We start from the raw sequence: 14,614 nt of genomic DNA, 5'->3' as shown, positions 1-14,614 counted from the left end.
GTATCACCTCTGGGTATAGAACTGCTCACACACCTTGTGGGTACACCTGGGTAAACAGAGTTGAGACTCTCCGGCATTACTGTTAGGGTTCACTTTTTTGTTTGTTTGTTTGTTTTTTGTTTTTGGAGACAGGGTTTCTCTGTGTAGCCCTGGCTGTCCTGGAACTCACTCTGTAGACCAGGCTGGCTTCAAACTCAGAAATCTGCCTGCCTCTGCCTCCCAAGTGCTGGGATTAAAGGAGTGTGCCACCATGCCCGGCAATACATTTATTTCTTTTTGAGATAGGATATCATGTAGCCAAGGTTGGTCCTCAAACTCACAACATAGTCAAGGATGACTTTGAATTTCTGATCCTCCCACCTCTGCCTCCCAAGTGGAGGTTTACACCACCGGTCTATCATCCCAGCAGGAGGCAGAAGCAAGTTCAAGGCCAGCCTGATTTACACATTGAGTTCTAGGACAGCCAAGACTACATCACACCATGTCACAAAACGTCAAAGCAAAACAAAGTAAGGAGCTATAATCCCAAGTGGGACTACAGGTGTGCATCAGTGTACTGGCTTGAAGCACTGGTTTTAAAAATTGGTCTGGATTTGAGTCCTATCTCAGGTGGATGGCGGTGGAGGCAGTGGCGGCAGTGTTGTCTTCTTCTTCTTCTTCTCCTTCTCCTCCTCCTCCTTCTCCCCTCCTTCTTCTTCTCCTCCTCACATTCCTCCTCCATCTTCTTTGTTTTTCTGAGACAGGTTTCTCAGGTTTCTCTGTGTAGCCTTGGCTGTCCTGGAACTAGCTCTGTACACCAGGCTGACCTTGAAGCCCAGAGATCTGTGTGCCTTTGCCTCCAGAGTGTTGGGCTAAAGGCATGTTCCACTGCTGTGTGGCATTCAAGTTTCTTTTTTTTTTTTTTTTTTTTTTTTTTTTTTTTTTCGAGCAAGGGTTTCTCTGTGTAGTCCTGGCTGCCCTGGAACTTGCTCTGTAGACCAGGCTGGCCTCAAACTCAGAAATCTGCCTGCCTCTGCCTCCCAAGTGCTGGGATTAAAGGCATGCGCCACCACGCCCGGCTCGGCATTCAAGTTTCTTATGAGATCTTTAACAAGTTTACCAAAGGTGGTTGGTTAGCTTCCTCATTCTAAATAGGTGTGAAAAGAGCCCCTAACTTTGTTTTGCTTTGACGTTTTGTGACATGGTATGATGCAGTCTTGGCTGTCCTAGAACTCAATGTGTAAATCAGGCTGGCCTTGAACTTGCTTCTGCTCCTGCTGGGGTTACAGGCTTGAGCCACCATGACAGCTTTAGCAATAGCTTTGTAAAGCCACAGTGTCAAGCAGGATGTGATGGCACATGCTCACAATACTAAGCTCCAACGATTCCCTGAACTCGAGTTGGTGAAATAGTCCATCAGGTAAAAGAGCTTGATGCCCAAGCCTGAGTCTGATTCCCTGGTGGCATGCTGTAAGGAAAGAACTTTCTAAAGATGTCCTCTGAGTGCCATGTGTACCAATGCATGCTTGCAGCCACCCACCCACCCACACAAGTGCACTGTCTCACACAGTGAGAACAGCAAGTGGATAAACAAACAAGCTGGAGTGGGGGATTGAGACACAGAATGAAATGAAACAAGATATGTAAAGCTCTTGGCAGGTGGCTGGCTCCTGGTAAACACTCCATAAGTGGGGAAGTTACCACATGTAAGGTCATGTGATCGAGTACATCTGGGGCTCCAACAGTCCTTAAAGAAGAGACGGATGGAATCTGTCATATCTAAACCATTGTTGTCATATCTCTGGGCAGTCTTTGTTTTTCCTTTCTTCTCTCTCCCTTCCTCTTTTTTAAAAATAATTATTTATTTATTATTATATCTAAGTACACTATAGCTGTCTTCAAACACACCAGAAGAGGGTGTCAGATCTCATTATGGATGGTTGTAAGCCATCATGTGGTTGCTCGGATTTGAACTCAGGACCTTCAGAAGAGTAGTCAGTGCTCTTAACCGCTGAGCCATCTCTCCAGCCCTCCCTTTCTCTTTTGAGTTAGGTTTTGTGTATCCCTGGGTAGCATTACCTTAACTACACTGACTTTGAACTTGCAATGATACTCTGCCTGATCTGTCTTATCCATTTTGAGATAGGGACTGACTACATAGCCTTTGCTGGTCTGGAACTAACAGAGATCTGTCTGTTTCTGCCTTGCAAATGCTGGGAATAAAGTTATGTACCACCACACCTGGAGTTTAAGGGTTTTTTTTGTTTGTTTGTTTTTTCCTGAGACAGGGTTTCTCTGTGTAGCTCTGGATGTTCTGGAACTCACTCTGTAGACCAGGTTAGCCTTGAACTCAGAAATCTGCCTGCCTCTGCCTCCTAAGTGCTGGGATTAAAGGCGTGCACTACCACTGCCCAGTGATTTTTTTTTTTTTAATGTGTGTATTTGTATGGGTGTGTGGGTGCTTGTGGAAGCCAGGTGTCAGATCCCCAGAGCGGAAGTGTTCTTAACCGCTGAGCCATCTCTCTTCCCTAACTCTGATTTTAAAGGCACCAAACTCTTAGGTAGGAGACTACACACACACACACACACACACACACACACACCCGTACACAAACTCGAACACATCACATGACCATGCCTGAGCACACAAGTGGTTTTACTGCTGGTCTGGCCTGTGTATGAGCTGGAACCAAAACCTTTGTCGGGAGATCCGCAGTCCAGTCTGCAGTTTGAGCACAGGCTCTCTGGTTTCTGTTCTCTGTCCTGTGTCGCATCTTGCCTAGAGGCACAGAAGCATCTGCAAGGCTGTGACCACGCTGGCTGGTGCTCTGCCATCTACATTTTCAACAGGAAACCTCAGGAGAGTATTTCCTTTTAAGAACGCCAGACTTCTGTGCCTGGGCCACTTCTCTACTTCCCAGAGCATCGTGTGCCAAGTGGCAAGTTATTAACCAAGTGCTTTGGAAAATTAAACTCCTTGGTTTGCAGAGTAGCATGGGAGCATTGAGAGGGTGTATGCCTAAAGGCCTGGTTCTGCTGCTGGCAGAGCTGACACTTGGCTAAAGGGCTGGCATTTCTGAGATGAGCCTCACTAGATCCGCGTCTCAGAGTCTGCAGGAGAAATCAGAGAGGGGAGAAAGGTCCAGTGGCCTGTTCAGGATGATCTTCCTCTGCATTTAAGGGCGGCTGGTTTGCCCACGTAGCCCCAGAACCAAACGAGCCTGGGACGAAGCCCCCTAAAGGCAGTAGGAGAGAGGGCGCCTTGGCTTATCAGCAGGGGTGGGGACAAGAGCAAGAGGCGGGACCTCGCCCGGCCCTTTAGAGACACGTGCGGTTGTTTCCGTGTCTGGGAGATCACATGACCCGCATCAGCTGACCCGTCACGGTGGAGCTCAGCGCTGGCGCTTTGCGCTCCCCGCCCTGCTGCGCCCCGGAGCGCAGGACCCTGCGGAGGGGTAAGAAAACCCCCAGGCTTTCTTCCCTTTGTCGCTGGTTCGCGCAGTCACCTGCACCCCACCTCCCGCTCCTCGTTCATCCCAGTCTTCCCGGCCTGGCACCCCGGAAGCCACTGCGAGGAGGGCCGTGGCCAGGCTCAGCCTTGCGCTGCCCCCAGGCGGCCAGGACCAAATGGCCCAGGGGAGCAGAAGGCGGAAAGTGGTTCTTACAGCAGGGGCTGAGGGCTGGTCCCCTTCCTCAGGACCTGACATGGAGGAGCTGCTCCGGAGCGTGGAGAGAGATCTGAACATTGATGCCCGGCAGCTGGCCCTGGCGCCGGGGGGCACTCACGTAGTGGCCCTAGTGTCCACGCGTTGGCTGGCTAGTCTCCGGGAGCGCCGACTGGGACCCTGCCCCCGGGCCGAGGGCCTGGGTGAAGCAGAAGTCAGGACTTTACTGCAACGTTCGGTACAGAGGCTGCCCCCAGGCTGGACGCGAGTGGAGGTGCATGGGCTGCGGAAAAGGAGACTGTCCTACCCGCTGGGTGGAGGCGTGCCCTTTGAGGAGGGGTCCTGTAGCCCTGAAACTCTCACTCGGTTCATGCAGGAGGTGGCTGCCCAGAATTACCGGAACCTGTGGCGCCATGCATACCACACTTACGGACAGCCTTACAGCCACAGCACTGCCCCCTCAGCTCTACCTGCCCTAGACTTTATACGACAAGCTCTCCAGAGGGTGTATGGATGCACCTTCTTGCCAGTGGGTGAATCCATCCCATGTCTATCAAATGTCAGGGATGGGTCCTGCCCCTCTCGGGGCAGCCCTGCCTGCCCCAGCCTTTTGCGAGCTGAGGCTTTGCTGGAGTCGCCCGAGATGCTCTATGTGGTACACCCTTATGTGCAGTTCTCCCTGCATGATGTAGTTACCTTCAGCCCTGCCAAGCTGACCAACAGCCAAGCCAAGGTGCTCTTTCTTCTCTTCCGTGTTCTGAGGGCCATGGATGCCTGTCACCGCCAGGGGCTGGCCTGTGGGGCTCTGTCTTTGCACCACATTGCTGTAGACGAGAAGCTATGCAGTGAGCTCCGGCTGGACCTGAGTGCTTACGAGATGCCTTCCGAGGATGAGAACCAGGAGGGCTCTGAAGAGAAAAATGGGACAGGCGTTAAGTCTGAAAAAGAGGGGGAAGGGAGAACTGAGTGTCCCACCTGCCAGAAAGAACTTCGGGGCCTTGTGCTAGACTGGGTCCATGGCCGAATCAGCAACTTCCACTACCTCATGCAGCTGAATCGATTGGCAGGTCGACGGCAGGGGGATCCCAACTATCACCCAGTGCTGCCCTGGGTGGTGGACTTTACCACACCTTACGGGCGCTTCCGAGACCTTCGTAAATCCAAGTTCCGACTCAACAAGGGAGATAAGCAATTGGACTTCACCTATGAGATGACCCGGCAGGCATTTGTAGCAGGTGGTGCAGGAAGTGGGGAGCCACCCCATGTTCCTCACCACATCTCTGACGTGCTCTCTGATATCACATACTATGTATACAAGGCCCGCCGCACACCGCGCTCGGTGCTCTGTGGACATGTCAGAGCGCAGTGGGAACCCCACGAGTATCCTGCCACCATGGAGCGAATGCAGACCTGGACACCGGATGAGTGCATACCCGAATTCTACACGGACCCCTCTATCTTTTGCTCTATCCACCCTGATATGCCCGACCTGGATGTGCCGGCCTGGTGCAGTTCTAACCAGGAATTTGTGGCTGCCCATCGAGCCCTGCTGGAGAGCTGGGAGGTGTCCCAAGACCTGCATCACTGGATTGATCTTACGTTTGGCTACAAACTCCAGGGCAAAGAAGCTGTGAAGGAGAAGAATGTGTGTCTGCACCTGGTGGACGCTCACACCCATCTGACCAGCTATGGCGTGGTACAGCTGTTTGATCAGCCACACCCCCAACGCCTGGCTGGGTCTCCTGCCCTGGCCCCTGAACCTCCACTCATCCCCCGGCTGTTGGTCCAGCCTATTCGGGAGGCCACAGGCCAGGAGGACATTTCAGGACAACTTATAAATGGTGCAGGCAGGCTTGTCGTAGAGGCCACTTCATGTGAGACTGGCTGGACTAGAGATAGACCCGGGACAGGAGAAGATGATTTAGAACAGGCTATGGAAGCTCTGGATTCCATTTCCCTCCCCGGGAAAGCAGGTGACCAGCCAGGCTCTTCCTCCAGTCAAGCCTCACCTGGCCTGTTGTCTTTTTCTGCACCCTCGGGGTCTCGACCAGGCCGAAGGAGCAAAGCTGCCGGGTTGGACCCTGGGGAGGGTGAAGAGGGCAAGATTGTTCTTCCAGAGGGCTTCAGTCCCATACAGGCCTTGGAAGAGCTGGAGAAAGTGGGTAACTTCCTGGCCAAAGGCCTAGGGAGCCAGTTGGAGGAGCCTGAAAAGCCTCAAGCCCAGCCACCTGTGCACCTGCAGAGCCTCTTCCATCGAGACATGCAGGTCCTAGGTGTCCTGTTGGCTGAGATGGTGTTTGCCACCAGGGTCCGGATACTGCAGCCTGATGCACCTTTGTGGGTACGCTTTGAGGCTGTTCGGGGTCTCTGCATACGCCACTCCAAGGACATCCCCGTGTCTCTGCAGCCTGTGCTGGACACACTCCTACAGCTGAGCGGACCCAAAAGTCCCATGGTGGCGAAGAAGGGCAAGCTAGGCCCACTGTTTGAGTACAGGCCGGTTTCCCAGGGATTGCCCCCACCCAGCCCAGCCCAGCTCCTCAGCCCCTTCAGCTCCGTGGTCCCCTTCCCTCCATACTTCCCAGCACTGCACAAGTTCATTCTTTTATATCAGGCCCGGCGTGTGGAGGATGAGGTCCAGGGTCGGGAGCTGGCGTTTGCTCTGTGGCAGCAGCTGGGTGCGGTGTTAAATGACATCACTCCCGAGGGCTTGGAGATCCTCCTGCCTTTCGTGCTGTCGCTCATGTCTGAGGAGCACACGGCTGTGTACACAGCCTGGTACCTATTTGAACCCGTTGCCAAGGCCCTGGGCCCCAAAAATGCCAATAAGTACCTCCTGAAGCCTCTCATCGGTGCCTATGAGAGCCCCTGCCGCCTGCATGGCCGCTTCTACCTGTACACTGACTGTTTTGTGGCCCAGTTGGTGGTGCGGCTGGGCTTGCAGGCCTTCCTCACCCACCTGCTGCCCCACGTCCTCCAGGTACTGGCTGGGGTGGAGGCTTCCCAGGAGGAGGGCAAAGGCCTGGTTGGGACCACTGAAGATGAGGAAAACGAGCTCCCGGTGTCCGGGCCTGGCTCCTGTGCCTTTGGGGAAGAGATTCAGATGGATGGGCAGCCGGCTGCTTCCTCAGGACTGGGGCTCCCAGACTACAGGTCAGGCGTCAGCTTCCATGACCAGGCCGACTTGCCGGACACGGAGGACTTTCAAGCTGGACTCTATGTGGCTGAATCTCCACAGCCCCAGGAGGCTGAGGCTGTGAGCCTGGGCCAGCTGAGTGATAAGAGCAGTACCAGCGAAGCCTCCCAGGGCGAGGAGAGGGGTGGGGATGATGGCGGTGCCCCTGCGGACAAGAACAGCGTCAAGTCAGGGGACAGCAGCCAGGACTTGAAGCAGAGCGAAGGCTCTGAGGAAGAGGAGGAGGAGGAAGGCTGTGTGGTGTTGGAGGAGGACCAGGAGGATGAAGTCACGGGAACATCTGAGCTCACTCTGTCTGACACGATGCTGTCCATGGAGACTGTGGTGGCTCCTGGTGATGGGAGAGACAGAGAAGAGGAAGAGGAGCCGCTGACAGAGCAGACAGAAGGCAAAGAACAAAAGATCCTCCTTGGTGAGCCCGTGGGCTGAGGGGGCATGGGTCAGCTGCTCTTCCTTCAGGGTTTCACATGCTGGGCATGGGTCCAACCAGATCTACTGTAGCACGCACAGCCACAATCAGACACAGTGGATGGAATGTGAAAGTGCTGTGTGTGAGTGGAAAGTGGGGCTTAGATTTAGCTTTCAGGAGCCAGAAAGCTCCTTTAAAAGCCATACCTTGGGCTGAGGCTGGGAGTGGAGTCGAGTGGTAGAGCACTTGTCTGGTATACTTGAGGCCCTGGGTGTCTTATCTCTAGCCCCAGAAGAAGTATTAAGAAATAAAAGCAAGCAGTGGTTGAGATGTGAATGGAGCCAGAACTGGCCGGAACAGTCGGGTGTGAAGTGGGAAGAGTGTTCCAGACAGGGAACAGTGTGTGTGTACCTCTGAGGCTCTCATGGTTCCATCAGAGAGGCAGGGAAAGGCTAAAATGGTTTTCTTAAGAGAGTCCAGAAGGGCCGGGTGTGGTGGCGTACTCCTTTAATCCCAGCACTCAGGAGGCAGAGGCAGGCGGATTTCTGAGTTTGAGGCCAGCCTGGTCTACAAAGTGAGTTCCAGGACAGCCAGGGCTATACAGAGAAACCCTGTCTCGAAAAAAGAAAAAAAGAGAGAGAGAGAGAGAGAGAGAGTCTAGAAGGGCGGAAGCCAGGGACAAGTCTGTACAAGAAGGAACTTGGGAGCATTGCCGAAAGGATGACCTCTCTGCAGGTCCTGCCTGAGGAGCCAGGACCTCGACCATGGCTAGGTGAATGGACCCAGGATGGTCAGGCTCGCTAGCAGAGCCACAGCCGAGTTGGCTGGGTGGGGTGGGGTGGGGTGGGGTGTAGTGGGTGGGGTGGGAAGGGTGAGTTATCTGATGAGCTCAGGACCTTTTCCTGCCCTGCAGATACAGCCTGCAAAATGGTCCGCTGGCTGTCTGCCAAGCTTGGCCCCACAGTAGCCTCTCGCCATGTGGCCCGGAACCTGCTGCGCCTGCTGACATCTTGTTATGTTGGTAAGGTCTGTGGTTAGTGCTGGAGACCAGGTTCCCCATCCAGGCTTCTGTCCATCCTTAGCCCTCTCTAGGCGACTCCTTCCCTAACTTCCCAGCACTCCCTGAGCAGGGACTGGGTCTCACCCACTAAGCTGGGTTTTCTTGGGTTACAAGTGGGGAAGAGCCCAGTACTGAATGAATTAAAGCCACCCCACGGTCTCAGAAGGCCGGCTTCCCTCCTGCCCTCCACTGGCTTCTCAACGCTGCTGGCCCTTCCTTGGCAGGGCCCACTCGACAGCAGTTCACTGTCAGCAGTGATGACAGCCCCCCACTGAACGCCGGCAACATCTACCAGAAGAGGCCAGTCCTAGGTGACATCGTGTCGGGGCCTGTGCTCAGCTGCCTCCTCCACATTGCCTACCTGTATGGAGAACCCGTTCTCACCTACCAGTACCTGCCCTACATCAGCTACCTGGTCAGTCCCTGGTTCATCAAACCCCAGATTGGGGGTGGGGGCAAGGATCCAAGGACCGGCCCCAGGTCTTGGGGGTTCCAGGAGGTCTGTGGGGTGACCTGTCCCTCCCTTATCTATTCTGTGGTTCTAGGTAGCCCCAGGGAGCAACTCAAACCCCAGCCGACTGAACAGCCGCAAGGAGGCTGGGCTGCTGGCAGCGGTGACACTGACGCAGAAAATCATCGTATACCTCTCTGACACCACCCTCATGGACATTCTGCCCCGCATTAGCCACGAGGTCTTGCTCCCTGTGCTTGGCTTCCTCACCTCCTTCGTCACAGGGTAGGCCCCGGCTGCTTGGGAGAGCCACCTGACTGAGGGGGCCCCCAGGAAGAGCTAGGAAGCTCAGGGGGAAGGAGATAATACTGGCCTGAGTCATGGTTCTGATGTTGGGAGTAGTGGCACAGATCTTTAATTCCAGCACCCAGAGGAGGGCAAGTTTCTGTGAGTCTGAGACTAGCCTTGTCTACAGAGAGAGCTCTAGGCTAGCTAAGGCTCCACAGTGAGACTCTGTCTTAAGAAAAGAAGAGTCGCGGTTCATTCTGGGTTGTGGGTGTGGCTTGGTGATGGGACACATTCCCAGCATGTTAGAGGAGCTATGCTTGAGTTCCAGCCCTTCAGAAAAACAAAAACGGGGAGCTGGAAAGAATAGCTCAGGGTTTAAGAGCACTGGTTGCTCTTCTAGAGGATCCAGGTTAGATTCCCAGCAGCCACATGGTAGCTCATAACCGTCTGGCAGTTCTATGGAACCTGCCACCCTCCTTCAGTCTCTGTGGGCCCTGCAAACATGTGCACAGACATACATGCAGGCAGAACACCCATACATATAAAATTAGACAACAAAAAAAGTTCATGTTCTCTCCTATCTGTAGCTCTGACTAAGCTACACTGTTTCCCTGTGCCTCAGTTTCCTCCCCTGGTCTGGACTGATCAGCCTTACATACAGCTCCTGTTATTTGAAGTTCCTGGTAAATTGGTCAAGTCCTTCAGGGAAGGGCTGGGAACTCTTGCACTTTGATTCTAGGTTCCCCAGTGGGGCCCAGGCCCGGACTGTCCTATGCGTGAAAACCATCAGTCTCATCGCCCTCATCTGCTTGCGCATCGGGCAGGAGATGGTCCAGCAGCACCTGAGTGAGCCAGTGGCCACCTTCTTCCAAGTCTTCTCTCATCTGCATGAGCTTCGGCAGCAGGTAGGCAGGCAGCTTCTGGGCTGGGTGGGCCAGGCCAGGCCAGGTCAGGCCAGGGCAGTGGACCCACTGAATCTGTGGTCTTCCTACCCACAGGATCTGCCACTGGATCCCAAGAGCTGTACTGAGGGCCAGCTGCCAGAGGCGACCTTCTCTGACGGGCAGCGACGACCAGTGGACCCCACCCTGCTGGAAGAGCTGCAGAAGGTGTTCACCCTGGAAATGGCGTACACAATCTACGTACCTTTCTCCTGCCTGTTGGGTATTGCCCATCACGTTCCTTTGCATAGAGTTGGTGACTCCATCTCTTTCCTGGGGTGGGCCCCGGTGCTCTCACCTCCGGAGTCAGCAGTGGAATCTTTTTTATTTTTATTTTTATTTTGACATGGGGTCTCGTTTAGCCCAGGCTGACCTTTAACTCCAGCTCCTTCCGGCTCCCACCGTCTCCTATTGGCATTGTAGGCATGTGGCATTGCTCAGGCTTCTTCACGTTCTTATTTTTAAATGACCTCTGTGTGTGTGTGTGTGTGTGTGTGTGTGTGTGTGTGTGAGTGTGGAGGTGACAGAATAATGGTTGGGGGTCAGCAGATCCCTTGCCTGATGAGCATCTCTCTAAATCCAGTTTTTGTTTTTGTGGGCTTTTGTGTGTGTGTTTGTTTGTTTTTGTAGACAGGGTCTCTCTGTGTAGCCTGGCCATCCTGGAACTCATTCAGTGGACCAAGCTGGCCTTGAACTCACAGAGATTCACCTGCCTCTGCCCCTCAGTGCCGGGATTAAAGGCGTGCACCACCATGCACCAAATTTTTTATTGTATTCACCCAGTGCCTCTCAGCTCCTCCCAGATCCACCTGCACTTCCCTACCCTTCTGGCTTGTTCCTCATGGCTTGCTCAGTCTGGTGTACCCCCTCCCCACCCTCCTCCCTGCAATGGTTTCTCTGCTTATGCCTGGCTATCCTAGAACTCACTCTGTAGACTAGGCTGGCCTCAAACTCAGAGATCCCCCTGCCTCTGCCTCCCAAGTGCTAAGATTAAAGGCGGGTGCCACCACCCCTGCCCCAGGGGTGGCACTACCCACTGTAAGTTGGCCCCTTCCCATATCAGTTGTTAATTAAGAAAATTCCTCCATAGGCCAATCTGGTGGGGGAATTTTCTCAGTTGAGGGTTTCTCTTCTCAAATGACTCTAGCTGGTGCCGAATTGAATTGATAAAACAAATCCCAAACCAACAACAACAACAACAACAAAACAACAACAACAAAACCAAATAAACAAAACAACTAACCAAGACAGTGACTTATAAAGAGAGAATCTGAACATTTTCCAGCAGGAAAGGCTCAGGAGCTGGCCATTCAAGTCTGGGGAACAGAACGTAGGGGAATATGATGGTCTCCAGAAGCTACCTGCAAAGGAATGAGCAGCCTGCTGGGTTTTGTGGCTTCCCTTATGGGATGGGTGCTGTACTGGGCTTCTCTCTGAATAGGATGGGCCGCCCTGTAGTTGGGAATGTTTTGCTCCTACAGAATTGTAAGTTCCCAGAGGCAGGACACATCTGTCTTATTCTTCATTGTGTGTCTGATGCTAGAATGGTGCCTGGCATACACGTGTGTGTCTCTGTAGAGACAGCACTCATGTTTACGTATCGATAAGCTGTTTTAGGGGGAGGAAACAGGCTTACAGATGAGAAGTTAATAACCCAGAGTAGCCCAGTCAGTACCTTGCCTTGGCTTCTGTGGTTTCTAAGCTCTGGGTAGATGGTAGCAGCTACCTTGCCATCTTCCCTGATCTTAGAACTTTCCCCACTCCCCTGTAGGTGACATCATCCGGAAAATCATCCCCAACCATGAGTTGGTCGGGGAGCTGGCAGGGCTCTATCTGGAAAGCATGAGCCCGAGCTCTCGAAACCCAGCCAGCATGGAACCCACCATGGCTAGTGCCGGCCCTGAATGGGACCCTCAGAGTGGGAGCTGTCTCCAGGATGATGGCCACTCAGGGACCTTTGGGAGTGTCCTGGTTGGAAATCGCATCCAGATCCCTGACTCTCAACCCCAGAGTCCTGGGCCACTGGGCTCCATCTCTGGAGTGGGTAGCGGAGGCCTCAGCAACAGGAATGAAGACAACGCCCTGAAGCGGGAGCTGCCTCGGAGTGCCCATGGGCTGAGCGGGAACTGGCTGGCGTACTGGCAGTATGAGATTGGTGTGAGCCAGCAGGATGCCCACTTCCACTTCCACCAGATCCGCCTGCAGAGCTTCCCAGGGCACACGGGGGCCGTCAAATGCGTGGCCGCCCTGAGCAGTGAAGACTTCTTTCTGAGCGGCAGCAAGGACCGGACTGTGCGCCTCTGGCCGCTGTACAACTATGGGGATGGGACCAGTGAGACGGCTTCCCGACTCATCTATGCCCAGCACCGCAAAAGTATCTTCTACGTGGGCCAGCTTGAGGCCCCACAGTATGTGGTGAGCTGTGATGGGGCAGTGCACGTCTGGGACCCCTTCACAGGTGAGCGGGCCCAGGTGAGGCCTGTTCGGCAGCTGCTTTACTGTGCCTTAGCCAGGCCTCTGGGAACGGGACCTAGTGGGAAACGTACAGTGGCGTATTTTGACGGGGAAGATTCAGTGAGGCAGGACAGAAAAAGAGTCAGGACTTAGAATCTGTGAGACCCGAGTTTGAATCCACTCCCCCAACTTAACAGCAATCGGCTAGCTCAGTTGCTGCAGGCGTCTGCCTTCTACCTGTAAGAACCAAAAATTTAGAAGATTCCACGAGTATGGCTTTGGCTTCTTGTACGACGTCACCTGTCGTCGTTGTAAAGAGAAGTATCGAGTGGAGGAGGGTCAGGGCAGATGGAGGTGGCAGCTGGTTAGAGCGTGCTATGTGAAGAGAGCAGACTGTTACGGGGCTGGACCCTTGACTTCACTGTGGAAGCAGCAAGATGAGAAAGCCCTGAGATTGTGTTTTCTGAGGGTCACTGGGGAATGGGATGCAGCTGTGGGGTGAGTTGGAGTTTGAAGTAGCCAGGGCTCTTTGATAGCCACTAAGTCCCCAAATGTGTCTTTTTTCAGGAAAGACCCTTCGCACAGTGGATCCTTCAGACAGCCGGGTGCCCCTGACGGCTGTGGCTGTCATGCCTGCCCCCCACACCAGCATCACCATGGCCAGCTCCGACTCCACTCTGCGCTTTGTGGACTGCAGGAAGCCAGGCTTGCAGGTCAGGAGGGGTGCAGTTCTTGGGCTGCTGGGGGTCTCTAGGTACCAGTCAGGAAAGACACTCAGAGGGGACTCCACCAGGAACGCTGCAGTGACAGGCAGCCCTGTGTGGGTGGGGCGCTGGCACGGATGGGGATTTTCTCTTCCGTGGATGGAGTGGGAGGGTCAGGCCTGCTGGCTTTGTGGGCCTGAATGGGGTGGGCTGCAGTAGGGTGGGTGGCAGTGATGGATGGCGACGGGCACTGCAATCTCCTCCTACAGCATGAGTTCCGACTGGGCGGAGGGCTGAACCCTGGGCTTGTTCGCTCGTTGGCCGTCAGCCCCAGTGGCCGGAGTGTTGTGGCTGGCTTCTCCTCGGGCTTCATGGTGCTCCTAGATACCCGCACGGGCCTGGTTCTACGAGGCTGGCCAGCCCATGAAGGGGACATTCTACAGATCAAGGTGACTGACTGCCTGAGGTCCTATCCTTTCATTTCTGCTTAGGGCCTGGACTGAGAGAGGACAGGTTTATGCTGGTGTCCCTTATAACTACTCAGGGACATTCAGTGGGGTGGAAAAATGGCCCTCGTAGGCCAGCTCAGGAACCAGCTGCACAGGAGGCAGGCTAGGGGCAGGAATCAGGGCTAGAACTGACCCTGATGCTCCACAGAGATGTTCTAATGAGTAACCCTTGTCCATATTTGTCTTGCTTGGAGGATCAGGGGTCACGCCCTGTCCGTGACCCAGTTCAAGTTAAATAAAGCCAGGAGGCTGTTTACTGCCTGGAGACCACTGAGCAGAGTCCATGCCCCCTGCTGGGCTGTCCTGATGGGGGCAGGAACAGGCCCAGGCCTGGGCATCGTGTTCCTGCCACCTATATTCAATCATAGACCTCAGAGCTTGGCAGGTTCTGGGAGGGGAGAAATAGGGCTGCTTGTGGGAGGATTTCTCCCTGCAGTGGGAACTCTCCTCTCCTGTCCAGATGGAGGTGAAAGACAGGCACTATTGCTTACAGGGAAGGCAGGTTGCCCCCAGCTCTATCCAGGACCCCAGGCGACCCTGGGTCTCAGTGTCTCTAAATCCCAGCATTCTAAGAAAGTGTCAGGATGGCTCTGGGGTCATCCTGGGTGTTAGTCCCAGACCTTGGAGGCTTCTCTGAGCCCCAGTTCTTTTCCTATGGGAAGTAAGGACATGCCAGGTGCTCTTTGAGAGGACCTGAGTTTGGTTCTCAGCACTGTCTAGCTCTGGCTCCAGGGGGTTCAACACCCTTTATGGCTTCTGTGGACACATATTCTTATGTGGCCTGCATGCACACACACGAACACAAATAAATATAAATGTTAAAATGTTAAAAGAAGACAGCGAGCCGGGCGTGGTGGCGCATGCCTTTAATCCCAGCACTCGGGAGGCAGAGGCAGGCGGATTTCTGAGTTCGAGGCCAGCCTGGTCTATAGAGTGAGTTCCAGGACAGCCAGGGCTA

The 14,614-nt window shown here is 54.1% G+C and overlaps 1 protein-coding gene across 1 annotated transcript in view; it reads left to right on the top strand.

Moving 5' to 3' along the window:
* The first annotated feature begins 3,269 nt into the window (after positions 1-3,269).
* Wdr81 (WD repeat domain 81) overlaps positions 3,270-14,614 on the top strand; it is a 14,309-nt gene continuing 2,964 nt past the window's right edge. The window contains exons 1-9 of the mRNA XM_021176176.2: positions 3,270-7,252; positions 8,163-8,270; positions 8,534-8,724; positions 8,855-9,045; positions 9,788-9,953; positions 10,047-10,212; positions 11,761-12,447; positions 13,011-13,156; positions 13,417-13,596. Of these exons, the coding sequence (XP_021031835.1) occupies positions 3,607-7,252; positions 8,163-8,270; positions 8,534-8,724; positions 8,855-9,045; positions 9,788-9,953; positions 10,047-10,212; positions 11,761-12,447; positions 13,011-13,156; positions 13,417-13,596 (5,481 nt within the window). The 5' untranslated portion in view covers positions 3,270-3,606. The remainder of the gene's footprint in view (positions 7,253-8,162; positions 8,271-8,533; positions 8,725-8,854; positions 9,046-9,787; positions 9,954-10,046; positions 10,213-11,760; positions 12,448-13,010; positions 13,157-13,416; positions 13,597-14,614) is intronic.

This window comes from Mus caroli, chromosome 11 (genome assembly GCF_900094665.2).
Source record: "Mus caroli chromosome 11, CAROLI_EIJ_v1.1, whole genome shotgun sequence".
NCBI lineage: Eukaryota > Metazoa > Chordata > Mammalia > Rodentia > Muridae > Mus > Mus caroli.
Note: the sequence above shows the minus strand (reverse complement) of the source record. Positions and strands in the feature narration are given on the sequence as shown.